A 26,988-nucleotide genomic window follows, 5' to 3' on the forward strand; every position below is an offset into this window, starting at 1 on the left:
CCACTTATCATTAGTCACATTGAACGTGAATGGCCTGAACTGTCCAGTTAAAAGACACCAATTGGCTGATTGGGTTAAGGAACAAAACCCATCTATTTGCTGCTTACAAGAAACACATCTTTCCAACAAAGATCCATACAGACTGAAAGTGAAAGGCTGGAAAAAGATATACCATGCCAACAGAAATGAAAAAAGAGCAGGCGTAGCCATCTTAATATCAGACACCATAAACTTTACCACAAAAACCGTTAAGAGAGACAAAGAGGGACACTACATAATGATTAAGGGATCAATTCAACAGGAAGATATAACAATTATCAATGTATATGCACCTAACTACAGGGCACCGGTTTATCTAAAAGATTTGTTAACGGACTTAAAGGGAGACTTAGACCCCAATACAATAGTACTGGGGGACTTCAATACTCCACTCTCAGAAATAGACAGATCAATAGGACAGAAGATCAACAAGGATACAGTAGATTTAAACGACACTATTGCCCAAATGGATCTAACAGATATATACAGAACTTTCAATCCTACAGCTAAAGATTTTACATTCTTCTCAGCAGTACATGGAACCTTCTCTAGGATTGACCACATACTAGGCCATAAAGCAAGTCTCAGCAAATTCAAAAGAATTAGAATCATACCATGCAGCTTCTCAGACCATAAAGGAATGAAGTTGGAAATTAGCAACTCAGGAATCCCTAGAGCATACGCAAACACATGGAGATTGAACAACATGCTCCTGAATGAACAATGGGTCATAGAAGAAATCAAAAGAGAAATCAAAAACTTTCTGGAAGTAAATGAGGATAACAGCACAACATACCAAAACTTATGGGACGCAGCAAAAGCAGTGTTAAGAGGAAAGTTTATATCAATAGGTGCCTACATCAAGAAATTGGAAAGGCACCAAATAGATGAGCTTTCAACGCATCTCAAGGATCTAGAAAACCTACAGCAAAGCAGACCCAAATCTAGTAGGAGAAGAGAAATAATTAAAATCAGAGAAGAAATCAACAGGATTGAATCAAGAAAAACATTACAAAAAATCAGCCAAACGAGGAGCTGGTTTTTTGAAAAAATAAACAAAATTGACACCCCATTGGCCCAACTAACTAAAAAAAGAAGAGAAAAGACCCAAATCAATAAAATCAGAGATGAAAAAGGAAATGTAACAACAGACACCACAAAAATAAAAATAATCATCAGAAATTACCACAAGGACTTGTATGCCAGCAAACAGGGAAACCTATCAGAAATGGATAGATTCCTGGACACATGCAACCTACCTAAATTGAACCAGGAAGACATCGAAAACCTAAACAGACCCATAACTGAGACAGAAATTGAAACAGTAATAAAGGCCCTCCCAACAAAGAAAAGCCCAGGACCAGATGGATTCACTGCTGAATTCTACCAGACATTTAAAGAAGAACTAACTCCAATTCTTCTCAAACTATTCAGAACAATCGAAGAAGAGGGAATCCTCCCAAATTCTTTCTATGAAGCCAGCATCACCTTAATTCCTAAGCCGGAAAAAGATGCAGCACTGAAAGAGAATTACAGACCAATATCCCTGATGAACATAGATGCAAAAATCCTCAATAAAATTCTCGCCAATAGAATGCAACAACACATCAGAACTGGGTTGGGAAGGAACATTCCTCAATACAATCAAAGCAATCTATGAAAAACCCACAGCCAACATCCTATTGAATGGGGAAAAGTTGGAAGCATTTCCACTGAGATCTGGTACCAGACAGGGATGTCCACTCTCACCACTGCTATTCAATATAGTTCTGGAGGTTCTAGCCAGAGCTATTAGGCAAGAAAAAGAAATTAAAGGGATACAAATTGGGAAGGAAGAACTCAAACTATCCCTCTTTGCAGATGACATGATTCTGTATTTAGGGGACCCAAAGAACTCTACTAAGAGACTATTGGAACTCATAGAAGAGTTTGGCAAAGTAGCAGGGTATAAAATCAATGCACAAAAATCAACAGCCTTTGTATACACAGACAATGCCATGGCTGAGGAAGAACTTCTAAGATCAGTCCCATTCACAATAGCTACAAAAACAATCAAATACCTTGGAATAAACTTAACCAAGGACGTTAAAGATCTCTATGATGAAAATTACAAAACCTTAAAGAAAGAAATAGAAGAGGATACCAAGAAATGGAAAAATCTTCCATGCTCATGGATTGGAAGAATCAATATCATCAAAATGTCCATTCTCCCAAAAACAATTTATAAATTCAATGCAATACCAATCAAGATACCGAAGACCTTCTTCGCAGATCTGGAAAAATTGATGCTGAAATTTATATGGAGGCACAAGAGACCTCGAATAGCTAAAGCAATCTTGTACAACAAAAACAAAGCTGGAGGCATCACAATACCAGATTTCAGGACATACTACAGGGCAGTTGTAATCAAAACAGCATGGTACTGGTACAGAAATAGATGGATAGACCAATGGAACAGAATTGAAACACCAGAAATCAACCCAAACATCTACAGCCAACTTATATTTGATCAAGGATCTAAAACCAATTCCTGGAGCAAGGACAGTCTATTCAATAAATGGTGCTGGGAAAACTGGATTTCCACGTGCAGAAGCATGAAGCAAGACCCCTACCTTACACCTTACACAAAAATCCACTCAACATGGATTAAAGACCTAAATCTATGACCTGACACCATCAAGTTACTAGAGAACATTGGAGAAACCCTTCAAGATATTGGCACAGGCAAAGAGTTTCTGGAAAAGACCCGGGAGGCACAGGCAGTCAAAGCCAAAATTAACTATTGGGATTGCATCAAATTGAGAAGTTTCTGTACTGCAAAAGAAACAGTCAGGAGAGTGAAGAGACAACCGACAGAATGGGAAAAAATATTTGCAAACTATGCAACAGATAAAGGGTTAATAACCAGAATCTACAAAGAGATCAAGAAACTCCACAAAAACAAAACCAACAACCCAATTAAGAGATGGGCCAAGGACCTCAATAGACATTTTTCAAAAGAGGAAATCCAAATGGCCAACAGGCACATGAAAAAATGTTCAAGGTCATTAGCAATCAGGGAAATGCAAATCAAAACCACAATGAGGTTTCACCTCACCCCGGTTAGAATGGCTCACATTCAGAAATCTACCAACAACAGATGCTGGAGAGGATGTGGGGAAAAAGGGACACTAACCCACTGTTGGTGGGAATGCAAACTGGTCAAGCCACTATGGAAGTCAGTCTGGAGATTCCTCAGAAACCTGAAGATAACCCTACCGTTCGACCCAGCCATCCCACTCCTCGGAATTTACCCAAAGGAATTTAAATTGGCAAACAAAAAAGCGGTCTGCACCCTAATGTTTATTGCAGCTCAATTCACAATAGCTAAGTCCTGGAACCGACCTAAATGCCCATCAACGGTAGACTGGATAAAGAAATTATGGGATATGTACTCTTTAGAATACTATACTGCAGTAAGAAACAACGAAATCCAGTCATTTGCAACAAAATGGAGGAATCTGGAACACATCATGCTGAGTGAAATAAGCCAGTCCCAAAGGGACAAATACCATATGTTCTCCCTGATCGGTGACAACTGACTGAGCACCAAAAAAGAAACCTCCTGAAGTGAAATGGACACTATGGGAAACAGTGACTTGATCAGCATAGCCCTGACTGTTAATGAACAACTTAATACATTATCCCTCTTAGTAGTTTCTTTGTCTGTTCTACTTAATATGACTGGTTTAATTCTGTAATTAATACACAGTTATTCTTAAGTGTTAAAAATTAACTGAAATGTGATCCCTGTTAAACATAAGAGTGGGAATAAGAGAGGGAAGAGATGTATAATTTGAGACATGCTCAAGCTGACTTGCCCCAAATGGTAGAGTTAGAAACATACCAGGGGATTCCAATTCAATCCCATCAAGGTGGCATGTACCAATGCCATCTCACTATTCCAAGTGATCAATTTCAGTTCACAATTGATCATAATGAAAGGACTAAGAGTCAAAGGGAGCACATAAACAAGTCTAGTACCTGCTAACACTAACCGATGGAATAAATAAAGGGGAGAGTGATCCAACATGGGAAGTGAGATACTCAGCAGACTCATAGAATGGCAGATGTCCTAAATAGCACTCTGGCCTCAGAATCAGCCCTAAAGGCATTCGGATCTGGCTGAAAAGCCCATGAGAGTATTTCAGGCATGGAAAGCCAAGACACTCTGGCAAAAGATCTCTGCGAGTGAGATCCCAGTGGAAAGAACAGGTCTTCAAAGAAGGAGGTACCTTTCTCTGAAGGGAGGAGAGAACCTCCACTTTGATTATGACCTTGTCTAAACAAGATAAGAATCGGAGAACTCAGAGGGCTTCCATAGCTTTGGAAACTCATGACTGGAGCATAGGGAGATTACTGATGCCATAGACAGGAGTGTCAATTTGTAAAGTCAACAACAGGAGTCACTGTGCACTTACTCCTCATGCAGGATCTCTGTCCTTAATGTGCTGTACATTGAGGCTTAATGCTATAACGAGTACTCAAACAGTATATTTCACTTTGTGTTTCTATGGGGGTGCAAACTGTTGAAATCTTTACTTAATGCATACTAAACTGATCCTCTGTAAAGAAAAAAAAAAGAAATTATCAACTCCCAACTTGACTCTCACTGGGATTAAACATGACAATAGGTCTGATCTGATTTCATCATCATTTAAAAAAAATCATCTATTATTTTTCACTTTATGTTTCTGTGTGGGAGCAAACTGTTGAAATCCTTACTTAATGTATACTAAGCTGATCTTCTGTATATTAAGATAATCGAAAATGAATCTTGATGTGAATGGAAGGGGAGAGGGAGTGGGAAAGGGGAGGGTAGTGGGTGGGAGGGACGGTATGTGGGGGAAGCCATTGTAATCCATAAATCGTACTTTGGAAATTTATATTCATTAAATAAAAGTTAAAAAAAAAAAGAAATAGGCAAAGGACTTGAACAGGTATTTTTCAAGAGATAAAGTCCAAATGGCCAACAGACATGAAAAAATGCCCAGGATCACTAGCCCATCAAAGAAATGCAAATCAAAACGGCAATGAGGATTCACTTTGCCCCAGTAAAAATGGCTCTCATACAGAAATCAACAAACAATAAATGCTGGTGAAGATGTGGGGGAAAATGTACCCTAATCCACTGTTTGTGGGAATGTAAACTGGTATAGCCACTGTGGAAGACAGAATTGAGATACCTCAGAAATCTGAATATAAACCTACCATATGATTCAGCCATCTCTCTCCTGGGAATTAACCCAAAAGAAACAAATTCATAATATGAAAGAGTTATCTGTACAACCACATTTATTGCAGTTCAATTCACAATAGCTAAGATACAGATCTACCCAGATGTCTGTCAACTGACGAGTATATAAAGAAATTATGGTATATGTACACCATGGAATACTACAGAGCTGTAAAAATATTGAAATCCTGTCATTTGCCACAAAATGGATTCAACTGGAAAACATTACACTTGGTAAAATAAGCCAGTCCCAAGAAGACAAATACCATATATTCTCCCTGATCTATGGTAACTAATAGAGTACATAAAAAGTAATCTATAGAAATGAAACTGACAATTTGAAATGCAAGGACTTTGAACAGCCCTTGTCTTGACTGTTGAGGACATTTTTTTCATACTATTTGTTCAACTCTTTATTTAGTGTAGGGTTACTCTTACGTGTATAAAGTTAATAGAAATAGAAAATAAAATGGGAGTAGAAGATGGAGAAGAAAGAAGAGTGGGAGTGCAGGTGGAAAGGAGAGTTGGGTGGGATCAATCACTATGTCCATAAACTTGTATATATGAAATGCATGAAGTTTGTATTCCTTAAGTAAAATTATCAAGGAAAAAATGCCAAAACACTAATAAAAAAAACTTTACATTCACACTACAAAAAAAATAACTTTAGGCTACCTAAAATAATCTATAGATTCAATGAAATATCTATCAAATTCCCAATGATATTCTTTGCAGAATTAAGAAAAACAGTCTCAAAATTCATATGAAATCACAAAAGACCCAGATTATCCAAAGTGAGCCGGAGCGGGGTGGGGGTGGAAGCCAGCTGCAGGGATCATGATAGTTGACTTCAAAGCATCCTACAAAGTGATAGTAATTAAAACAGCATGGTACTAACAAAAACTGACACATAGATTAATGGAACAGAATAGAGAGCCCAGAAATTAACCCATGTACAGACAACCAATTGATTTTTTGACAAAAAGTGCCCAGACCACATACTGCAGAAAAAAAAATCTCTTCAATAAATGCTATTGCCAAAGTTGGATGTATGTATGTAGAAGAATTAAATTAGATATCTGGGGCTGGCACTGTGCATAGCAGGTAGGTGCTGCTCCGGCAGCTCCAGCCATTGCGGTCAATTGGGAGTACATCAGTGGATAGAAGACCTCTCTCTCGTGCTCGCTCTTGCTCTCACTCTCTCTCTCTACCTCTCCTTCTCTCTCTGTGTAACTCTGACTTTCAAAGAAATAAATAAGTTATAAAAATAGATAGATAGATGAATTAGATACCTATTGCTCACCATATAAAAAATCAACTCAAGATGATTAAAACAGCTAAATTTTAGATCTGAGACTATGAAATTACTAGAAGAAAATATAAGGAAAAGACTTCAAGATATTGATGTAGACGATGACTTTTTGGATAAGAACCTCCCGGCCAAAGCACAAGCAACAAAACAAAACTATACAAATGGGACTATATGAAACTCAGAGACTTCTGCACATAAAAGAAAACAATACAGTAAAGAGACAGCTTAAAGAGTGGGTAAAACATTTGCAATCTATTTAAACAACAAAAGATTAATATCCAGAATGTATCCGCAACTCAAAAGCACAATTTTTTTTTCATTTTCGATTCTCTTTATATGCAGAAGATCAGTTTAGCATACATTAAGTAAAGATTTCAACAGTTTGTTCCCACACAGAAACATAAAGTGAAAAATACTGTTTGAGTACTAGTAATAGCATTAAATCTCAATGTACAGCACACTAAGGGCAAAGATCCTACATGAGGAGTAAGTGCACAGTGACTCCTGTTGTTGACTTAACAATTGACACTCTTGTTTATGGCATCAGTAATCACCCTAGGCTCTTGTCATGAGCTGCCAAGGCTATGGAAGCCCCCCGGAGTTCACTGACTCTGATCATGTTTAGACAAGGCCATGGTCAAAGTGGAAGTTCTCTTCTCCCTTCAGAGAAAGGTACCTCCTTCTTTGATGACCCGTTCTTTCCACTGGGATCTCACTCACTGAGATCTTTCATTTTTTTTTTTCAGAGTGTCTTGGCTTTCCATGCCTGAAATACTCTCATAGGCTCTTCAGTCAGATCTGAATGCCTCAAGGGCTGATCTAAGGCCAGAGTGCTGTTTAGGACATCTGCCATTCTATGGGTCTGCTGTGTATCTCACTTCCCATGTTGGATCATTCTCTCCCTTTTTTATTCTATCAGCTAGTATTTGCAGACACTATTCTTGTTTATGTGATCCCTTTGGCTCTTAGTCCTATCATTATGATCAATTGTGAACAGAAATTGATCACTGGGACTAGTGAGATGGCATTGGTACATGCCACCTTGATGGGATTGAATTGGAATCCCCTGGTATGTTTCTAACTCTACCGTTTGAGGTAAGTCAGCTTGAGCATGTCCTGAATTGCACATCTCTTCCCTCTCTTATTCCCACTCTTATATTTAACAGCGATCACTTTTCAGTTAATTTCAGCACTTAAGAATAATTGTGTATTGATTACAGTAATACTGTAATCAAAAACACAATGTTTTAAAAAATGAAAAAATAGTTCTAAAAAGAAATGCAATAACCAAGAAATATAGAAAAATGCTCAATATCACTAGTCATCAGGGAAAATGCAAATCAAAACAAAAATGTAATATCACTTCACCCATGCTAGTATGGCTAAAATCCAGATAGTAACAAATGCTGGCAAGAATATGAAGAATGGGAAATTCTTATGCACTGTTGGTGGAAATGTTAGTACAGCCACCGTGGAAAACAATATGGAGATTTCTTAAAAAACTAGAAATAGACTTGCCATATCATCCAGAAATCCCACTATGAAAGACATATACATGTTATATAAAAGAGATACCTTCATCACCATGTTTAGAGCAGCACTGTTCAGAATAGCCAAAATATGAATGAACCAAGGTGTCCATCACCAGATGTATGGATAAAGAAATGGGATAAATATATATAAATATATACTGAAATATTATTCATTATAAAAAATAACAAAATTCTACCATTTGCATCAAAATGGATACAACTGGAAGACAGCATGTTAAGTGAAATAATCTGAACACAGAAAGACGAATACCTCATGCTCTTCTTTACATGTGGGAGCTAATGTTGAAAAAGAAAGTACATCAAAAAATGAAAACAAAAACCAAAGAAATGTCTGTGTGTATTAGTGTTGTTGCAAATATAATTTTGCCAAATTTTGGTGTATATCTTTGTCAATCCTATGGTTAAGAATGATATACAACTATAGATTAATGATCTGTAATTATTTTAAAATTTTTGACATGAGTGAAATTAACATCTTTTCATTTGATTATTGTTTATAGCTCTGCATACATTCCTGCCTAACTATGTTCTTTTTAGTTTGTACTTTTTGAACTTTGACTATAATATAAATTTTAAAAACGTTATATCAAAACAAAAAATGGAAAGTAAGAAGGAAGGAAGAAAAAGAATGAAAGAGAGAGAAAGAAAGAGGAGAGAGAAAGAAAAAGAGGAAGGAAGGGAGGAATGGAGGGAGGGAGGAAGGAAGGAAGAAAGGAAGGAAGGAAGGAAGGATGGAAGGAAGGAAGGAAGGAAGGAAGGAAGGAAGGAAGGAAGGAAGGAAGGAAGGAGGAATAGAAAGAGAAAATTGGGAGAGGAGGGAGAGAGGGAGGGAGGAAGGAATAGAAAGAGAAAGTTGTGAGAGGGAAGAAGGATGGGACTCTTAGAATTTTACCTATGAGGGGCTGGTGCTGTGGCATATCAGGTAAAGCAGCTGTCTGTAGTACTGGCATTCCATATGGACAATGGTTCAATCCTGGCTGCTCCACTTCCAATCCAGCTCTCTGCTATGGCCTGGGAAAGCAATAGAAGATGGCCTAAGTACTTGGGCCCCTGCACCAGCATGGGAGATCTGGGAGAAACTCCAGGCTGCTGGCTTTGGATTGGCCTAGCTCCAGCCATTGCAACCATTTGGGGAGTGAACCAGTGGATGAAAGACTTCTCTCTTTCTCTCTCTACTTCTGCCTCTCTGCAATTCTGCTTTTCAAATAAATAAATAAACCTTTTTTTAAAAAAAAGAATTTTACCTATGAAACACAAAGGATCTGTTCTTTTTGTATTAATATCACATTAACATGAAAATTGAAAATATATGTGATAAATTTTAATTTTAATCACAATAAAATAAAACTTTTTAAAAGTTTTTTTTAAAAAAGGAAAAGATAGTTTTAAAAAAGTGGAAAGAGTGCCTGCTCAGGGAAGAGTTAGGGAGGAACAGCAGAGGAAACGCTACACAAATAGGAGGAACACAATGGGCCTACGGTGGAGGGCAAGAACACACACAACTTGGGACCCAAGCAGCCTGGAGCCTCCACAGCAGTGCTGGAGAGTGAGGTGAGAATGGACTCCAGCAATGCAAGCCACTGGCAAAAAAACCTAGAGGGAATCCAGCTTGCAGCTCTGTGGGGGATAGTGTACCTGCCAAACTAGAGGAGAAAAAAAACAAAGGAGAGAGGCATGTTTTCTCTCTCCCCAATCACCCCGCAACTGCATCCTGTAACAAGCTGACAGAGACAAGCGCCATTTTTGACATACGTAACAGCTGCACCAGGTCGTGTCCACACCCAACAATGAGCCAAGAGCAGACTCCTGAGTCTGGTGGGGAGAATAGACAGCAGGCTGGGTGCTTGTGACTGTGGGAGGCTTGAGGCCAGGACTGTGAAAACACTGAGGCTGTGTGGGAGGACTCAGGGTGTGGCTGGGAATTTGGCAGTCATTGTGGGAGGCTTCACACAATCATGGCTCCCTGGTTACCTAGAGAGGGACACTGCTGGGGAATCTGAGCTCACACTGAAGACTACACAGATCCTCTGTGTGGTCCTTGTGGCAGAGCAGACAAATAATATACTCACTAGGGCTAATGCCCAGGCAGTCTCAGCTGAGTCTATGCCAACAGACAAGAAGAAACATCCCCTCCGATTAAAAAAAAAAAAATTTTGATTTACCACACTAAAACTGGATGTGTCCCCTCAGACACGCCCTTCACCCTGGAGCACTGAACAGAGCTCTCTGGCCACATACACAACATGCCTCTAGGTATTCCCTGAACACAGACACTCCACTAATCAACACAGATATAGGCCAAAGATAAAAGCTGCCACAGTGAAAAAACAAAGAAACCAAATAATGTCTCCACAAACGCTGAATAACAAATGTACCAATTCAAGAAACAAGAATAAGGACAACATGACACCCCCAAAAGAATACAGCCCTTCAATACTAGATTGTGAAGATGATGAAATGGAAGAAATGCCAGAAATGGAACTCAGGGGTCAGCGCTATGGCATAGAGAGTAAAGTCACCACCTGCAATGCCGGCATTACATATGGACACTGGTTCGAATCCCAGCTGCTCCACTTCTGATCCAGCTTTCAGTTATGGCCTGGGAAAGCAATAGAAGATGGCCCAAGGCCTTTGGGCCCTGCATCCATCTGGGAGACCAGGAATAAGCTCTTGGCTTCCAGATTCAAGTGAAACAGCAGATCAAGACCTCTCTTTCTCTGCCTCTCCTTTCTCTGTGTAACTCTGACATTCAAATAAATAAATAAATCTTTAATAAAAGAAATTGAATTCAAAAATTTGATCATAGGATCACTTAGAAGTAATCAGAAACAGTGAATGAACTAATGAAATCCATACATGAAAGAAAATTTCTCCCACAAAATTGAGATCTTAAAGAGAAATCATAATGAAATTTGGAAATGAATAATTCTATAGAACAAAAAAAATACATTGGAGAGCCTTAACAATAGAATCAGTGAAGCAGAAGAAAGAATATCCAACTTAGAAGACAAAGGACAGGAAATTATATAGACAGACCAAACACAAGAAGAAATTATAAAACTAAAAAACATTTTTGGTAATCTAGAGAATACTATCAAACAACCCAACATATGAGTTCTAGAAATTCCTGAAGGCATGGAAAGAGGGAAGGATTAGAAGGCCTTTTTAGTGAAATAATAACAGAAAATCTCCCCAATTTGGAGAAAGAAAGGGACATCCAAGTACATTAAGCACATAGAATCTCTAATAGACATGACCAGAAAGATCTGCATGATGACACATTGTAATCAAACTCACAACAATAAAACATAAAAAAGAGATTCTAAAATGTGCACGAGAGAAATTACTTTCAGAGGATCTCCAATTAGACTCACAGCAGACTTCTCATCAGAAACTCTACAGGCTAGGAGAGAATGGCAAGATATATTCCAAGTCCTAAGAGAAAAAAAAACTCAACCCTGAATATTATACCCCGCAAAGCTCTCAATTATGAATGGATGTGAAATGAAGACCTTCCATGACAAACAGAAACTGAAAAAATTAGTCACCATCCATCCAGCCCTGCAGAAGATGCTTAAGGATGTGCTGAAAACAGAAACACAGAAACATGACCATCACTATGGAAGAAGGCAAAGGAAGGAAATCTCCCAGGAAAAGTACAAAGGAAATCCAAAGGAAAAAAAGGAATATTTTTGGAAAAATGTCAGGGCAATATCATTACTTGTCAATAGTCACCTTGAATGTAAATGACCTCAAAACTCCAGTCAAAAGACACAGACTGGCTGAATGGTTTAAAAAACAAAACCCATCTCTTTGCTACAAGAAACACATCTCACCAACAAAGATGCATGGAGGCCGGCGCTGCAGCTCAATAGGCTAATCCTCCACCTGGCAGCGCCAGCACACTGGGTTCTAGTCCCGGTTGGGGCACCAGATTCTGTCCCGGTTGCCCCTCTTCCAGGCCAGCTCTCTGTTGTGGCCCAGGAGTGCGGTGGAGGATGGCCCAAGTGCTTGGGCCCTGCACCCCATGGGAGACCAGTATAAGCACATGGCTCCTGCCTTCAGATCAGCATGGTGTGCCGGCCGCAGTACACTGGCCACAGTGGCCATTGGAGGGTGAACGATCAGCAAAGGAAGACCTTTCTCTCTGTCTCTCTCTCTCTCACTGTCCACTCTACCTGTTAAAAAAAAAAAAAAAAGATGCATGGAGACTAAAAGTGAAAGGATAGGAAAATATATTCCATGCTAACAGAAACCAAAAAAGAACATAGACTTTAACACAAAAACTGTTAAAAGAGACAAAGAAGGGCACTATGTAATGATGAATGGATCAATTCAACAGGAAAATGTAACTATTATAAACATATATGCACCTAATTACAAGGCACTTGGCTATTAAAAATGTTAAGGGATCTAAAGGGAGACATAGCCTCAAATACAATAGTAATGAGGGATTACAATACCCCATTTTCAGCAATGGACAGATCGACCAGAAAAAATCAGCAAGGAAACAGCAGAGTTATTCGATACTATAGACCAAATGGACCTAACAGATATCTACAGAACTTTTCATCCTACAGTTGCAGAATACACATTCTTCTCACCAATCCATGGAACCTTCTCTAGTATTGACCACGTGCTAGGCCATAAAACAAGTCTCAGAAAATTCAAAGAAATCAAAATCATACCATGCATCTTCTCTGACTACAATGTGATGAAGCTGGAAATCAGCAACTCAGGAATATCTAGAACATATGCAAACACATGGAACTGAACAACATGCTTCTGAATGAACAGTGGGTCATAGAAGAAATCAAAAGAAAGATTTCTGGAAACAAAATATGACAATACAAAATATTAAAACTTATAGGATACAGCAAAAGCAGTGTTAAGAGGGAAATGTATAGCAGTTGGTGCCTACATCAAGAAATTGGAAAGGTATCAAATAAATGAGCTATCAGTGCATCACAAGAATCTAGAAAAACAACAGTAAACCAAACACAAAACTAATAGGAGAAAGGAAATAATTAAAATTAGAGAGGAAATCAACAAAATTGAAACAAAAAAATACAAAAGATCAGCAAAATGAAGAGTTGGTTTTTTGAAAAACTAAATAAAATTGATAGACCATTGGCTCAACTAACCAAAAAGAAGAAAGAAGACCCAAATCAATTGGATTAGAGATGAAAAAGGAAATGTAACAACAGGCACCACAGAAATAAAAAGAATCATCAGAAATTATACAAAAAGCTGAATGCCAAAAAACTGGGAACCTAGAAGAAATGGATAGATTCCTGGACACATGCAAACTACCTAAATTGAGTCACGAAGACATAGAAAACCTAAATAGACCCATTACCACAATGGAAATTGAATTAGTAATAAAGACCCTATCAACAAAGAAAAGCCCAGGACTTGGTGGATTCACTACTGAATTCTACCAGGTATTTAAAGAAAAAGTAACTCCACCTCTTCTCAAGTTATTTAAAACAATTGAAAGGGAGGGAATCCTCCTAAATTCTTTATATAAAGCCAGCATCACCTTAATTCCTAAACCTGGAAAAGATGCAGCATTGAAAGAGAATTACAGACCAATTTCCCTGATGAAATTAGAAACAAAATTATGGCCAGTCAAATCCAACAGCACATCAGAAAGATATTCCATCCAAACCAAGTGGGATTTATCCCTGGTATGCAAGGACGGTTCAACATTCACAAATAGATCAACGTGATATGTCACATTAACATACTAAAGAAGAAAATATATATGATTATCTCATTAGATGCAGAGAAAGCATTTGATAAAATACAGCACCCTTTCATGATGAAAACTCTAAGCAAATTGGGTATAGGAGGAACATTCCTCAGCACAATCAAGGCAATTTATGACAAACCCATGGCCAGCATCCTATTGAATGGGGAAAAGTTAGAAGTATTCCCACTGAGATCCGGAACCACACAAGGATGCCCACTCTTGACATTGCCATTCAATATAGTCCTGGAAGTTTTAGCCAGAGCCATTAGGAAAGAAAAAGTAATCAAAAGAATTCCAATTGGGAAAGAAGAAGTCAAACTACCCCCATTTGCAGATTACAGGATTCTGTATATAAGGGATCCAAAAGACTCCACCAAGAGGCTATTGGAACTCATAGAAGAGTTTGGTAAAGTAGTATAATATGAAAATCAACACACAAAAATCAACAGCTTTGTCTACACAGAGAATGCCATGGCTGGAAAACATCTTCTAAGATCAATCCCTTTCACAATAGCTAAAAAAAAAGAATAACAAACAAATATGTTGGAATAAATTTAACCAAGAATGTCAAAGATCTCTATGATGAGAATTGTAAAACATTAAAGAAAGAAATAGAAGAATATGTAAAAAATGGAAAAATCTTTCATATTCATGAATTGAAAGAATCAGTATCATCAAAATGCTCATTCTTTGGACTGGTGCTGTGGCATAGCAGGTAAAGTTGCTGCCTGCAGTGCCAGAATCCTATATGAGCAACCAGTTTGAGTCCCAACTGCTCCACTTCTGATCTAGCTCTCTGCTACAGCCCGGGAAAGCAGTAGAAGATAGCCCATGTCCTTGGGCCCCTGCACTGGCTTGGAAGACCCAGAAGAAGCTCCTGGGCTATGGATCTGCAAAGTTCTGGCTGTTGCAACCATTTGGGAAGTGAACCAATGGATGGAAGACCCATTTCTCTCTCTCTCTCTCTCTCTCTCTCTCTCCTCTCCTGTGTAACTCTTTCAAATAAATAAATACATCGTTACAAAAAAATTCCATTCTTCCAATTTACAGATTCAATGTGATACCAATCAAAATAGTAAGGACATTCTTCTCAGAGTTAGAAAAAATGATGCTGAAATTTATATGGAAACACAGGAGACCTCAAATAGCTAAAACAATCTTATACAACAAAACAAAGCCTGGGGCATGACAATACCAGATTTTAAGACATACTACAAAGCAGTTATAATCAAAACAGCCTAGTACTGGTACAAAAACCAGATGGATAGACCAGTGGAATAGAATAGAAACACCAGAAATCAATTCAAGCATCTACAACCAACTTACATTTGCTCAAGAAGCTAAAACCTATCACTGGAGCAAGGACAGTCTCTTCAACAAATGGAGCTGGGGAAACTGGATTTCCATACACAGAAGCGTGAAACAGGACCCCTACTTTACACCTTACACAAAAATCCATTCAAAATGGATTAAATATCTAAATCTATGAACTGATACAACAAAATTATTAGAGAACATTGGGGAATCCTGCAAGATATTGGCACAGGCAAAGAGTTCTTAGATACGACCCCAGAGGCACAGGCGATCAAAGCCAAAATGAACAAATGGAATTGCACCAAATTGAGAAGCTTCTTGTACTGCAAAAGAAACACTCAGCAAAGTCAAGAGGCAACCAACAGAATGGGAGAAATTATTTGCAAACTATTCAACTGAAAAGGATTAATAACCAGAATATATAAAGAGATCAAGAAATTCCACACTAACCAAACAAACAACCAAATTAAGAAATAGGCAGAGGACTTAAACAGACATTTTTCAAAAGAGGAAATCCAAATGGCCAACAGACACATGAAAAAATGCTCAGGATCACTAGGCATCAGAGAAATGCAAATCTAAACCACAATGAGTTTTCACCTCACCCCCATTAGAACAGCTTCCATACAGTAATCAAGAAACAACAAATGCTGGTAAGGATGTGGGGGGAAAATGTATCCTAATCCATTGTTGATGGGAATGTAAACTGGTAAGACCACTATGGAAGACAGTTTGGAAATACCTCAAAAATCTGAATGTAGACCTACCAAATGACCCAGCCATCCCACTCCTGGTAATTTATCCAAGGGAAATGAAATCAGAAAATAAAAGAATTAGCTGCACCTTCATGTTTATTGCAGCTCAATTCACAATAGATAAAACATAGAATCAACCTAAATGTCCATCAACTGAAGACTGGATAAAGAAATTATGGGATATGTATTCTATGGAATACTACATAGCAGTAAAATAAAATTGAAATCTGGTCATTTGCAACAAAATGGATGAATCTGGAAAACATTGTCCTTAGTGAAATAATCCATCCCCAAAGGGACAAATACCATATATTCTCCCTGATCTGTGATAACTAATAGAGCACCTAAAAGGAAATCTGTAGCAGTGAAATTGACACTTTGAGAAGCAATGAGTTAAACAGCGCTTGTCTTGACTGTAGAGGAACAGTTTTTTTTCCTAATGGAGAATGGGACTGGGAATGGGAGAGGGAAAAGGAGGTGGGGTGGGAGTTGGGGTGGGAGGGCGGCTATGGTGGGAAGAATCACTATATTCCTAAAGTTGTGCATATGAAATTTGTACTCATTAAATAAATGGTTTCTTTGGGGAAAAATAAAAGTTAAAAAAATCACAACCATGTCTTTTCCAGTCACTGTGCAAGTATTATGTATTCTTTGTTGCTGAAAACAATTTCAAGGATTATTTTTACTGCTCATTTTTGTGAATATTTCAGACAAAATGCTCTGTAAAAGTTAAAACAGTTTATTCTACACTTATTTGATGCCTCCAGGAGAATGTGTTTAGATTCAGAGACCAATTATAGAGAAAATTTTAAAAAGCTGTCCAAAATGTACTCAACGACTTTGAACCATATTAGATGATGAATAAATGAAGAAATTAAAGATATTAATAAGGGAGAGTAGAGACTACTTGTAACACAATGGAAAAACAATGTTCTTTAACATAGATATTAGACATGCCACATTTTATATCCAAAAAGAAGAACTCAGAGTAAGCTACCTGGAGACCAATTTTGGCCAATGTAACTTTAGTTAAAAAACAAGTAGCATATCTTGATCAGAAGAACACTCTCCTATAAGAGAACTCAAATGTAGAGTCAGCGATCAATGAAACAGACGTTGTGGAACAAACTTGAACACCTGATATTCCATATTCCTCCACCAGAGAGCCTTGCACATACATGTTGATTGAAATTTATTTAAATAAAAATAGCCTCATAATTTTTGTAGACTGAGTTTTTGGTAAACATATCTGAAAATTTGAACATTTATAATAAATGTGTATGAATAATAAGGAATAATATTTTCTCCACTTCATTCCATCTTCAGCCTTGGAGCAATCTACAAATATTTATTAGGATAGCAAAAAAAATTGATATACATTCAAAATAGAAACAAAAAATGTGTAGGAAAATCTACTAACACTAACAAATTTTCTAGTAATTTTTACCCTACTGCAAAAGACCATTTGTGTTTCAATATTTATTGAATTTTCAGACAGATACTGCTATTAGAGCATTTAAGTTTCATATGTTTCACTTTTTGCAAAGAAAGGTCTTTAGAAAATGGCTAATGAACCTATAATTGCTTCATGTCTTTCTCATTCAAGATTAATGTCCAGCCTGTATCTTCTTACATTCCCAAAATATCCCAGGGCAACCTTTGCCCTGAGAACATCCTAAAACCAGAGAAGAACAAAATGTGCATAAGATAAAAATCTGTTTATACTGTACTATGTATTTTAAAGCTAAAAGAAAAAAATTATGTTTTCATCATAAAAAATGGTATTTGAGAAGCTAGATATATTTACCCTGGTTTGAATATTATACAGTGGGTACATGTTTCTGAATATCACATGGTATCCCATATATATGTACATTCTTCATATATCAGTTAAAAATAAGCTTTTAAAAATAAAAACCAAGGCCGGCGCCGCGGCTCACTAGGCTAATCCTCCGCCTTGCAGCGCCGGCACACCGGGTTCTAGTCCCGGTCGGAGCGCCGGATTCTGTCCCGGTTGCCCCTCTTCCAGGCCAGCCCTCTGCTGTGGCCAGGGAGTACAGTGGAGGATGGCCCAGGTGCTTGGGCCCTGCACCCCATGGGAGACCAGGAAAAGCACCTGGCTCCTGGCTCCTGCCATCGGATCAGCGCGGTGCGCCGGCCGCAGCTCACCGGCCGCGGCGGCCATTGGAGGGTGAACCAACGGCAAAAGGAAGACCTTTCTCTCTGTCTCTCTCTCTCACTGTCCACTCTACCTGTCAAAAAATAAAAAATAAAAAAATAAAAACCTATTGAGAAGTGGCCTATCTTAAGTGATTTAGCTATAGTTATCAACATATTTAAATAAGATCCTTGAATTTTTTATATAATCCTTTGGGACTAACTTTACTCTTCCATAATCACCAGTTGTCAAAATTAATAATTCACTAAAAAAAGTATGAATGATGGTATACTTAACAGAAGAAAACAGGACTCTATTCTTATGTGTCAGTTTCAATATACTTGTGACAGTTGGTGATCCTGTGAACCTGTGAGGTAGCAACTGAGAAGACTGAGTGACTGTTGTGATGGTGAGTTCATGATGGAAACAGGAAACTCTATTCCTCACTGGACATTTTTGGAATGTTCTCTTCTCATCAGACACAAAGCAATGTTCCAGAACTGTGGATTGATGTGAAATGAAAGATAGAAAGAAAAGCACTATTCTGAAAGACAAACCCCATAATGAATAAGTCATGGAGATCCTTTACCACCCCGTATGGCCTAACCCCCCAGGTGCTGAAAGATGGAACAGTGGAGAGTGACATCTATTATCAGGATGGTTTGTGGGATGAACCAATCTGTCTCATTAAGTGCATTTGTCTCATAAGCAAAAGGTGGCCTGTCTTCCCAAAAGGAGCAAGCCAGGTTGACTCTGAGAAGAGGCAATGGAAGCTAATATCCAGTTCATGAGAGTTTTCCAGGCAATGCGGGCAGAGATCAACCAGTTAGAGAAAGAGAATCAAGCTCTCCGGATGAAACTGACTTTGAGTGGTCAGAGAGCTCTGAGCTCAGAAGAAACGAGAGAGGAACAGGGAGAGGATGGAACTGAACAGTCTCCAGCAGCCCTTCACCGTGATGTTTCCACTGATGCAGCAGCAGCTATGCAGGGACACCAAGGTACTGAATGTCCATAGCTCTTCTGGGTAAATGCCCATCTCTGTATCTCTTCTCAGTGGTAAGGTTATTGTGACCATCACGTAACTGCCTTATGTGGTACTAACACTTATGGGACTCATCATTTTCCTAATGGTAGATTAGCCCTAGATAAAAATTTCTTTAGCATCTTCAACAAACACACTTTAGGAACATTATAATTAGTTGCAGATGTACCGGGTAAAATCAAAATGACATTAAGAACAGTGTGTTTTTCCCTCTTCCACTTCAACCATTTAAATGCTGCAAATAGAACACTGAATGTGTGGAAGTCAAATGGCATGCTCACTTATTAAGCCACAACAGTATTGCAAAATGGGTGAGTGTATGGATAGTTAAAATCAGACAAACATGATTGCCAATGATTTGTTACTCGGTCACTTGATTCAGCTAGTTATGAAGCCTCTTTAATCTTCATTTTCTCCCATTATATCTGTTGTGAGAGTCAAGTGCAATAATATGTAATAAGACTCATGACAGCACCTGGCAAACACACAACAAATGGAAGATATTGTTGCTTATCCACATTTTCAAAGCATGTTACTGTCCTCTAGGAACGTATGTTGAGTCCAGTTCAGCCTATCAGACAGATTGAAGTTTGCAAGGCACAGGGTCAATGTTTTTATATATTCTTTTTTTTTTTTTTTTTGACAGGCAGAGTGAACAGTGAGAGAGAAAGAGAGAGAAAGGTCTTCCTTTTCTGTTGGTTCACCCTCCAATGGCCACTGCGGCCAGTGTGCTGCGGCCGGCGCACTGCGCTGATCCCAAGCCAGGAGCCAGGTGCTTCTCCTGGTCTCCCATGGGGTGCAGGGCCCAAGGACTTGGGCCATCCTCCACTGCACTCCCTGGCCACAGCGGAGAGCTGGAGTGGAAGAGGAGCAACCGAGACAGAATCTGGCGCCCCGACTGGGACTAGAACCCAGGGTTCCAGTGCCACAGACGGAGGATTAGCCTATTGAGCCGCGGTGCCAGCCTGTTTTTATATATTCTAAAATCCAAATATCTTACCTTTCGTGGGAAAAGCTTTTTATTCTAATGATTATACATAAGATCAGAAATCAGCAGAGAAAGAAATACATAATACATTTAACTTGTCAATGCTTGCCTGCACACAACATATTCAAATAAAATTGACATACATAATCAAGTACTCAAATCTTGCAGTATCACCTGTCAAAGGCTTTAGGCAATGCCATTCAGAGGATTGACTTGACAATGGAATATGTCATATCCCTCCATCTTGTCTCTCTGTTAAAAATGCCCCTCTCTACTGTGGGGATATTTTAAAGTTGGAAGCAGATTCCAGTCAGGATCTTTTTCCTTTCTGTCAGGTACAACTCTGAATCTGAGAAACCCTGAAAATTGATCCTATAAGGAAGTTATAAATTCTCTTGGTGGGGAAAAGGAGACACTTACCTTTTTAAAGCTTTTATTTAATGAATGCAAATTTCATAGGTACAACTTTAGGAATGTAGTAGGTGATACGTACATTTTTAATGTAACCCTTGTTACAGGTTTTCCAAACTTCTGCGCTATTGACATTTTGAACTAAATAATTCTTATATTGTGGAGGTCAGTCCTAGAAATTGTAGATATTCGGCAGCTTCTCTAGCCTTTACCCAGTAGATGCTGTAGTATCCTTCTTCTCCAGTTGTGAACATCAGAAATGTCTCTAGACATTGCCAAATGCTGCCTGGGAAAGCGGTTGTATTAAGGCTGGTGGTCTGACAGGAGGTTAAGCTGCTACCTGCATCATCACATACTAGCACTGGTTCCCATCCTGACTGCTCCACTTCTGATCCAGCTCCATGCTAATGCACCTGAGAAAACAGCAGAAGATGGACCAAGTGGGGACTCAGATGGGAGGCCCAGATGGATCTCACAGATTCTGGCTTTGGCCTAGCCCAGTTTCAGACATTGTGGTCATTTGGGGAGTGAACCAGCAGATGGAATATTTCTCTCTCTCTCTCTTCCTACCTACCTACCTGTCTTGACTCTACTTTTCAAATAAATAAATAAATGTTTTTTAAGAAAAGAGTACATCTCTTCAGTCTGCACTTGAAAACCATTGCCTTGCTCCAAATGTAAACAGCTCTCATTCCAATCTATTTTCCAGGATGCTTATCCTAACAAGAAATTAATTTGGGTACTAGTCTAACTCTATCTTATTCCAAATAAAGTATTGCATTGTTCAAATAATCAAGAATACTACCCTAACCTCTCTAGGTCTGAACATCAATCTTAAAGGAGATTAGACTATTAACAACAGCTGAACACATCATGGACCTCACACTTCTTCAGCATCTGATTGATTATTTCCTATAAGACTGTTAACATCAGGTTCAAAAAGGACTGGTGGAACACACTTGATGAAATTTTGGCAACATTTGCTGATTGCACCAAGGAAACACAGAAAGAAATGTGATGTGATTTAAATTTGTGTTTAGAATCCCAGTTGAATTACTTTAAATGATATTTATCTGTTTATTAATGTGTGATGTGCTATTATAAGAATAAATGGCATAAATAGAAAAACATGTTTGCTCATGAAGATATGTGGGCTGCACTCTCAGTTTTGTAATTGCTGTTCAATGCTGGGCAGGCCACATAGCATTTCTGATCCTAAAATTCTCATCTAAAATTGATGGATTGGACTAGATGTCTTCCAAGGCCTCTTTAAGCTGTACGGTTCTATGATCCTATGAATATAATATGCTTTTCTGATCACTCTCCTCATCTATAAAATGAGGACAGTGGCAGAACCTATATCATAAGGCAGTTCAGAGGATTAAATGAGATTATGCAAATGAAACCCAACCTTGACTCAGTGGTAGTTGTAATAAAATCACTGGATAGGCCAGAAAAATGTTGTTTAATTTTAACACAGTGTTGCTGTTATCAATTGAAGTTCATCTTTGAAATGGAATCATAGACATCTCCTTCTAGATAGGAATTTTAAGGATCATCCAAACAACTCCTATATTTTACAATTGAGAACGTAAGACCAAGAACGATTAAGCACCCTGTCTAAATCTGTTTTTGAAAACAGGATATATAAGCCTATTCTTTGAGATAGAATGCTGTGAAATTAGAAGTGTGAGTCTTGCTTTAATAAAAACAACCGTTCATGAGGACTCACTTGGAACAGAAAGGTCTTCCATTTGTTCTGTTATGTGTGTGGTGAGATAACATGAGGCATTGTGTGAGTACAGAGCCTGCATTCCTCAGTTATCCAAGGACAGAGACTTGTGCATTCTGCTCCGGGACATAGCTGCTTGGTGATAAAATAAATATATACATGGGGCCCGGCACCGTGGCTCACTTGGTTAATCCTCCACCTGTGGCGCCAGCATCCCATGTGGGCACTGGGTTCTAGTCCCGGTTGCTCCTCTTCCGGTCTGGCTCTCTGCTGTGGCCCAAGAAGGCAGTGGAGGATGGCCCTAGTGTTTGGGCTCCTGCACCCACATGGGAGACCAGGAGGAAGCACCCGGCTCCTGGCTTCAGATTGACATAGCTCTTGCCGTGGCGGCAATTAGGGGAGTGAACCAACTGAAGGAAGACCTTTCTCTCTGTCTCTCTCTCTCACTGTCTAACTCTATCTGTCAAATAATATATATATATATATATATATGTGCATATATATGTACATATTCTAATGAAGTTACAGAGTGCCTGTCAGATAAATGCTTACATAAATATTTGTAATAGTGCATAAGCATTTGGTATATATGAAATCTAGCCAGTTCATTCAGAAGTGTTCCCTTGCTTCTCATGCCCTGTGCAACCTCCCCTTGAGACTATGAGAGAAGAGGTAACTTTTGAAAAAAGAAACAACTCCTTATAGGGAACTCCCAGTATAACTAGAATTCTGATTCTCTTCTATGTGCTCTTATCCTTTGCTGGCAAACAAAGTGCATTTGGCAGTGGTCTCTGAAATCATGTTAATGACCTTGCAATGCTTTGTTAGACTTCTTTGTTGATAGAAATCTAAAGGACATACTATTTGTGGATAAGAAAGACAAACAGCTTAGTTGGCAAGCAGTCCCAAATTAAGTGTAGATTCCAAATAAAAATAAACTAATTTTTTGATTATCAGCAAACTGAAAAAAAAAAACAAAGCAGCCTCCACTTTTTTGCAATGGCCAGAATAATTTTCTCTCTGTTTTCTGCAAGTATGGGCAGAAAACTTAAGTTAAAAATAATTGTGCTTCTAGGACTCTCAATCAAAGCATAATATAGGACTTTTTTGTGCTTACATACTAGTTAACAATAAAGCTGTGGTAAGAAAGAGAGGAAAGAGGAAAGATTCAATAAGTATCCACACAGGGCTCCAGAAAATGCACACCAACCCATGAGTTCAGTGTTGTGTGCTGCATGCATGGGTCATACTGGGATGTCCACATAAAGATTAAAAGATAGGCCCCAGATTTAGATAAATGATAGGTCACAGATTTAGTAGTGTTAGAGCTGAAATTCAGATAAACCAAGACATCCTAAAAGACAGCTCTTTTAATCAAATTTCTTTAGTTACAATGAACAAGGAAGATTTGATTTGTTTCAATGAAAGGGTTTATTGGAAGGCACTTATAGATAGAAATTAATTGGAAACCCTCCAGAATCAAGTTCATAAATCTCTCTGTCTCTCCCTGGGTTACTCAGATGTCCCATGCAAGGCAACTGTGCTCCTTTCTGTGCATCTCCTTTGCTTCCATCTCCCATTCAAAAGGTTTCTTCATAATGATCATCCCAATAGAGCCAACAGATGCAATGACAAGACAGCAGAAGATAGTGGAATTAGTTAGGTCATGCAAATGATCAGTAACTGTGATTAAGCACTCAAGAATTAGAATCTCAAGTAGACTCATGCTTTTCCAATTTTAGGATCTTGTTTTACCAACATTGAATGTCCTGGTCTCTGTCCTAGTGATGTGTTCTCAAAAATCTCTTCCCTGACCACACAACTTTATAACCTCCAGACCCTTGCCCTCATCTATTTCTATCCCTTTCCATCATCAGCCTGGTTTTCCTCAAATCTGTCATATATATTATGTGTTCATTATTTGAATTCTACATCAAAAGACAAACTTTGTGCAGGCAATAACTTTATGTTGTTCACTATCACATCCTATTTCTTGAACATAAAACTAGCACATGGTTGCTACCCAACTAATATTTGTAAAGTGAATCAACAAATGGATATCTTTCAAGCAAAAATCAAAAGTAATAGTTTCATTTAATTCATTTCAATCAAACTATAATCAACATAACTTCCTGTTTGCACATTGTTATTAGAAATTTTTAACTTAAATTTTGTTTTTCCTGCACAGGCAACGTCATGATTGTTAGACGGTACTTTATTTCTTCTCCATCAGTTGATTCCTTCACCACCAATGATCCTTGGAGAGCTTGGAAAAGAAATCCAGCCAGCAAAGTCCTAGCAGTTCAGGGAACAGTTAAACCACTGGCATGTTCTTCAATTACGAAGGAACACAGCGAAGAAAATGTGCTTGCAGAAGATTCCTTTATGAGCAATAGTTCCAGCCATGGAGCTTCTCCTGGGCATGCCTTGGGTTGCAGGTAATGTACCATAGGCCTCAAATTAGTTCACAGGCCTGCTGGGAGCATACTGAGAGCTCCCCCGGAGGAGCAGAGCTTCTCACGTGGTAGAGAGACAATCAAAGAGTATATCATTTCAGAATAAATCCCACCTCACCTAAGGCCATTGGAGGAATTAAACAAAAGGAATTTTTACTTAGATCAAGCTGTAGCCTCTCCTTAATGCCTCTATTAAGTGGAAGGTTTAGTCTTCATTTATTCCTCACATATTAATGATCATACTCTGAGCCAAGCATTGATGACACAAGATTCAACAAAATAATTCATTCTGTTTGAAGCAGTCAATGAGTGGCAAAGACGTCCAGGTAAATTGAGCAGTGCAATCAAACGTGCCTCAGGGAGAGACATGGGACTGCAGAGAGTGAATGCAGAACCCCTTCAGAGAGCGCGTGTTCCTGTGGAGGCTGGTGCTCGATGGGCTTGGGGCAGACAACAATGAAAAGAGAGCAAAGCAAAAACCCCAAAACCGTCTAACAGAAAACTAATCTGCTACCCAGAATACATAAACTGGTGCTGAGGGAGTTGAGAGCTGCCTGAGAATGGGAGGGATGTGAGAGACCAGTTGGAAGACAGGCTTGGGGTCTCATGGAGGAAACCTGGCTCACGGTGGGCAGCCGCCTCTCTTACAGTAAGGTCGTTTAACATCAAGCTCCACGTACCTGCTCTTCTACTTGTTTGAGTAGAAGAAGGAAGATGAAGAAAAGGGGACTTGAGTTTATTACAGTGAAGAGAAAATGGAAGGACATGGTTTCTTCCATTTAAAAAAAATAATAATTTGGTCATTTATTTGAAAGGCAGAGAACAACAGAGAAAGAGGGAAATATATCCTCCACCTGCTGGTTCACTTCCCAAATGGCCACAACGACCAGGAGCCTGGAACTCCATCCAGGTCCCCCCAGGAGAGCCCAAGCACTTGGGCCATCTTCCACTGCCTCCCAGGCACATTAGCAGCGAGCTGAATCAAAAGCAAAGCACATGAGACTTGAACTGGCACTCAGGATGCTGGAATCACAGGTGGTGGCTTAACCCACTGCTCCACAACACCAGGCCCCGGAACATGGTTTCTGGGAGAAGTGAATCATCTGAATCAGGACTCTGGAAAGAAAAAACTAAAAGCAGTGAAGTGAGTGAGGGTGGGAGGTGAGAGGCTCCATCGCAAAAATGCCTTTCCATGAATGCTAAGGAGTGTGGGTTCTGTCCTGTAATCGGTAGAGAGCTGCTAAGAAGACAGGGCACCTGAAAACTTTCTAATATTCAGACAGTGTCATATTTGCTTTGAATACTTTCTTTTTTTTTTTTTAATTTTTGACAGGCAGAGTGGACAGTGAGAGAGAGAGACAGAGAGAAAGGTCTTCCTTTGCCGCTGGTTCACCCTCCAATGGCCGCCGCGGCCGGTGCGCTGCGGCCGGCGCACCGCGCTGATCTGATGGCAGGAGCCAGGTACTTATCCTGGTCTCCCATGGGGTGCAGGGCCCAAGCACTTGGGCAATCTTCCACTGCACTCCCTGGCCACAGCAGAGAGCTGGCCTGGAAGAGGGGCACCGGGACAGAACCGGCGCCCCGACCGGGACTAGAACCGGTGTGCCGGTGCCACAAGGCGGAGGATTAGCCTAGTGAGACACGGCGCCGGCCTCAAATACTTTCATTTATGAAAAAAATGTTACTAAATAGAGAATGATCTTATACTTTTATAATGACAAGTGTCATTATGAGTTTGGTTTCGTTCCTTTCAGATTATGGGTTTTGTTTTGTTTTGTTTTGTTTTGTTTTGTTTTACAGGAGAATACCTTAAACGGTTCATGGAAAAATTGAATTAAAAGATAAATTGATTTTGGTACAAAAATATACTTATATCCAAGCATATGAGATACCTTCAAAAAGATCATGGAAAATGTATGTTATGAAAAAAATCACACATGAATTTCAAAAAATTTTGCACAAAAATGAACTTATCTTTTCATTCTGTTTTTCCATGAATTTTTGAAACCCCCTCATAGTTTCATTACATACATTCATTCATTTAGCAAATGTATCCTAAGAGTGTATAGTGTGCTGGGCAGGATTTGAGGCCCTGTGGATACAGGAGGAAGCAAAATCATCACAAATCCTTACCCACATTCGAATGTATTTCTTTGTAACACGATAATCAGTAAACATGAAGATACATAAAATGTATA

The 26,988-nt window shown here is 38.9% G+C and overlaps 1 protein-coding gene and 1 long non-coding RNA gene across 3 annotated transcripts in view; one reads left to right on the forward strand and one right to left on the reverse strand.

Moving 5' to 3' along the window:
• LOC149127265 (uncharacterized) overlaps nucleotides 1–26,988 on the reverse strand; it is a 97,651-nt gene that overhangs the window by 65,786 nt on the left and 4,877 nt on the right. Inside the window, exon 3 of one of the 2 annotated variants that reach the window (XR_016231425.1) lies at nucleotides 9,071–9,190. The exons of the other annotated variant lie outside the window; for it this stretch is intronic. This is a non-coding gene — a long non-coding RNA (uncharacterized LOC149127265). Of the gene's footprint in view, nucleotides 1–9,070; nucleotides 9,191–26,988 lie in introns of those variants that run through there. 2 annotated transcript variants of the gene reach the window in all.
• CCDC195 (coiled-coil domain containing 195) lies at nucleotides 18,928–24,914 on the forward strand. Its single transcript, XM_051849858.3, has 2 exons — nucleotides 18,928–19,159; nucleotides 24,523–24,914. Exons 1-2 carry the CDS (start codon nucleotides 18,928–18,930, stop codon nucleotides 24,774–24,776), a joined length of 486 nt encoding a protein of 161 aa, XP_051705818.3. The 3' UTR covers nucleotides 24,777–24,914.

The sequence above is a fragment of the Oryctolagus cuniculus genome, chromosome 3, assembly GCF_051225735.1.
Source record: "Oryctolagus cuniculus isolate XC-2025 breed Fujian yellow rabbit chromosome 3, ASM5122573v1, whole genome shotgun sequence".
NCBI classification, from domain to species: Eukaryota; Metazoa; Chordata; class Mammalia; order Lagomorpha; family Leporidae; genus Oryctolagus; species Oryctolagus cuniculus.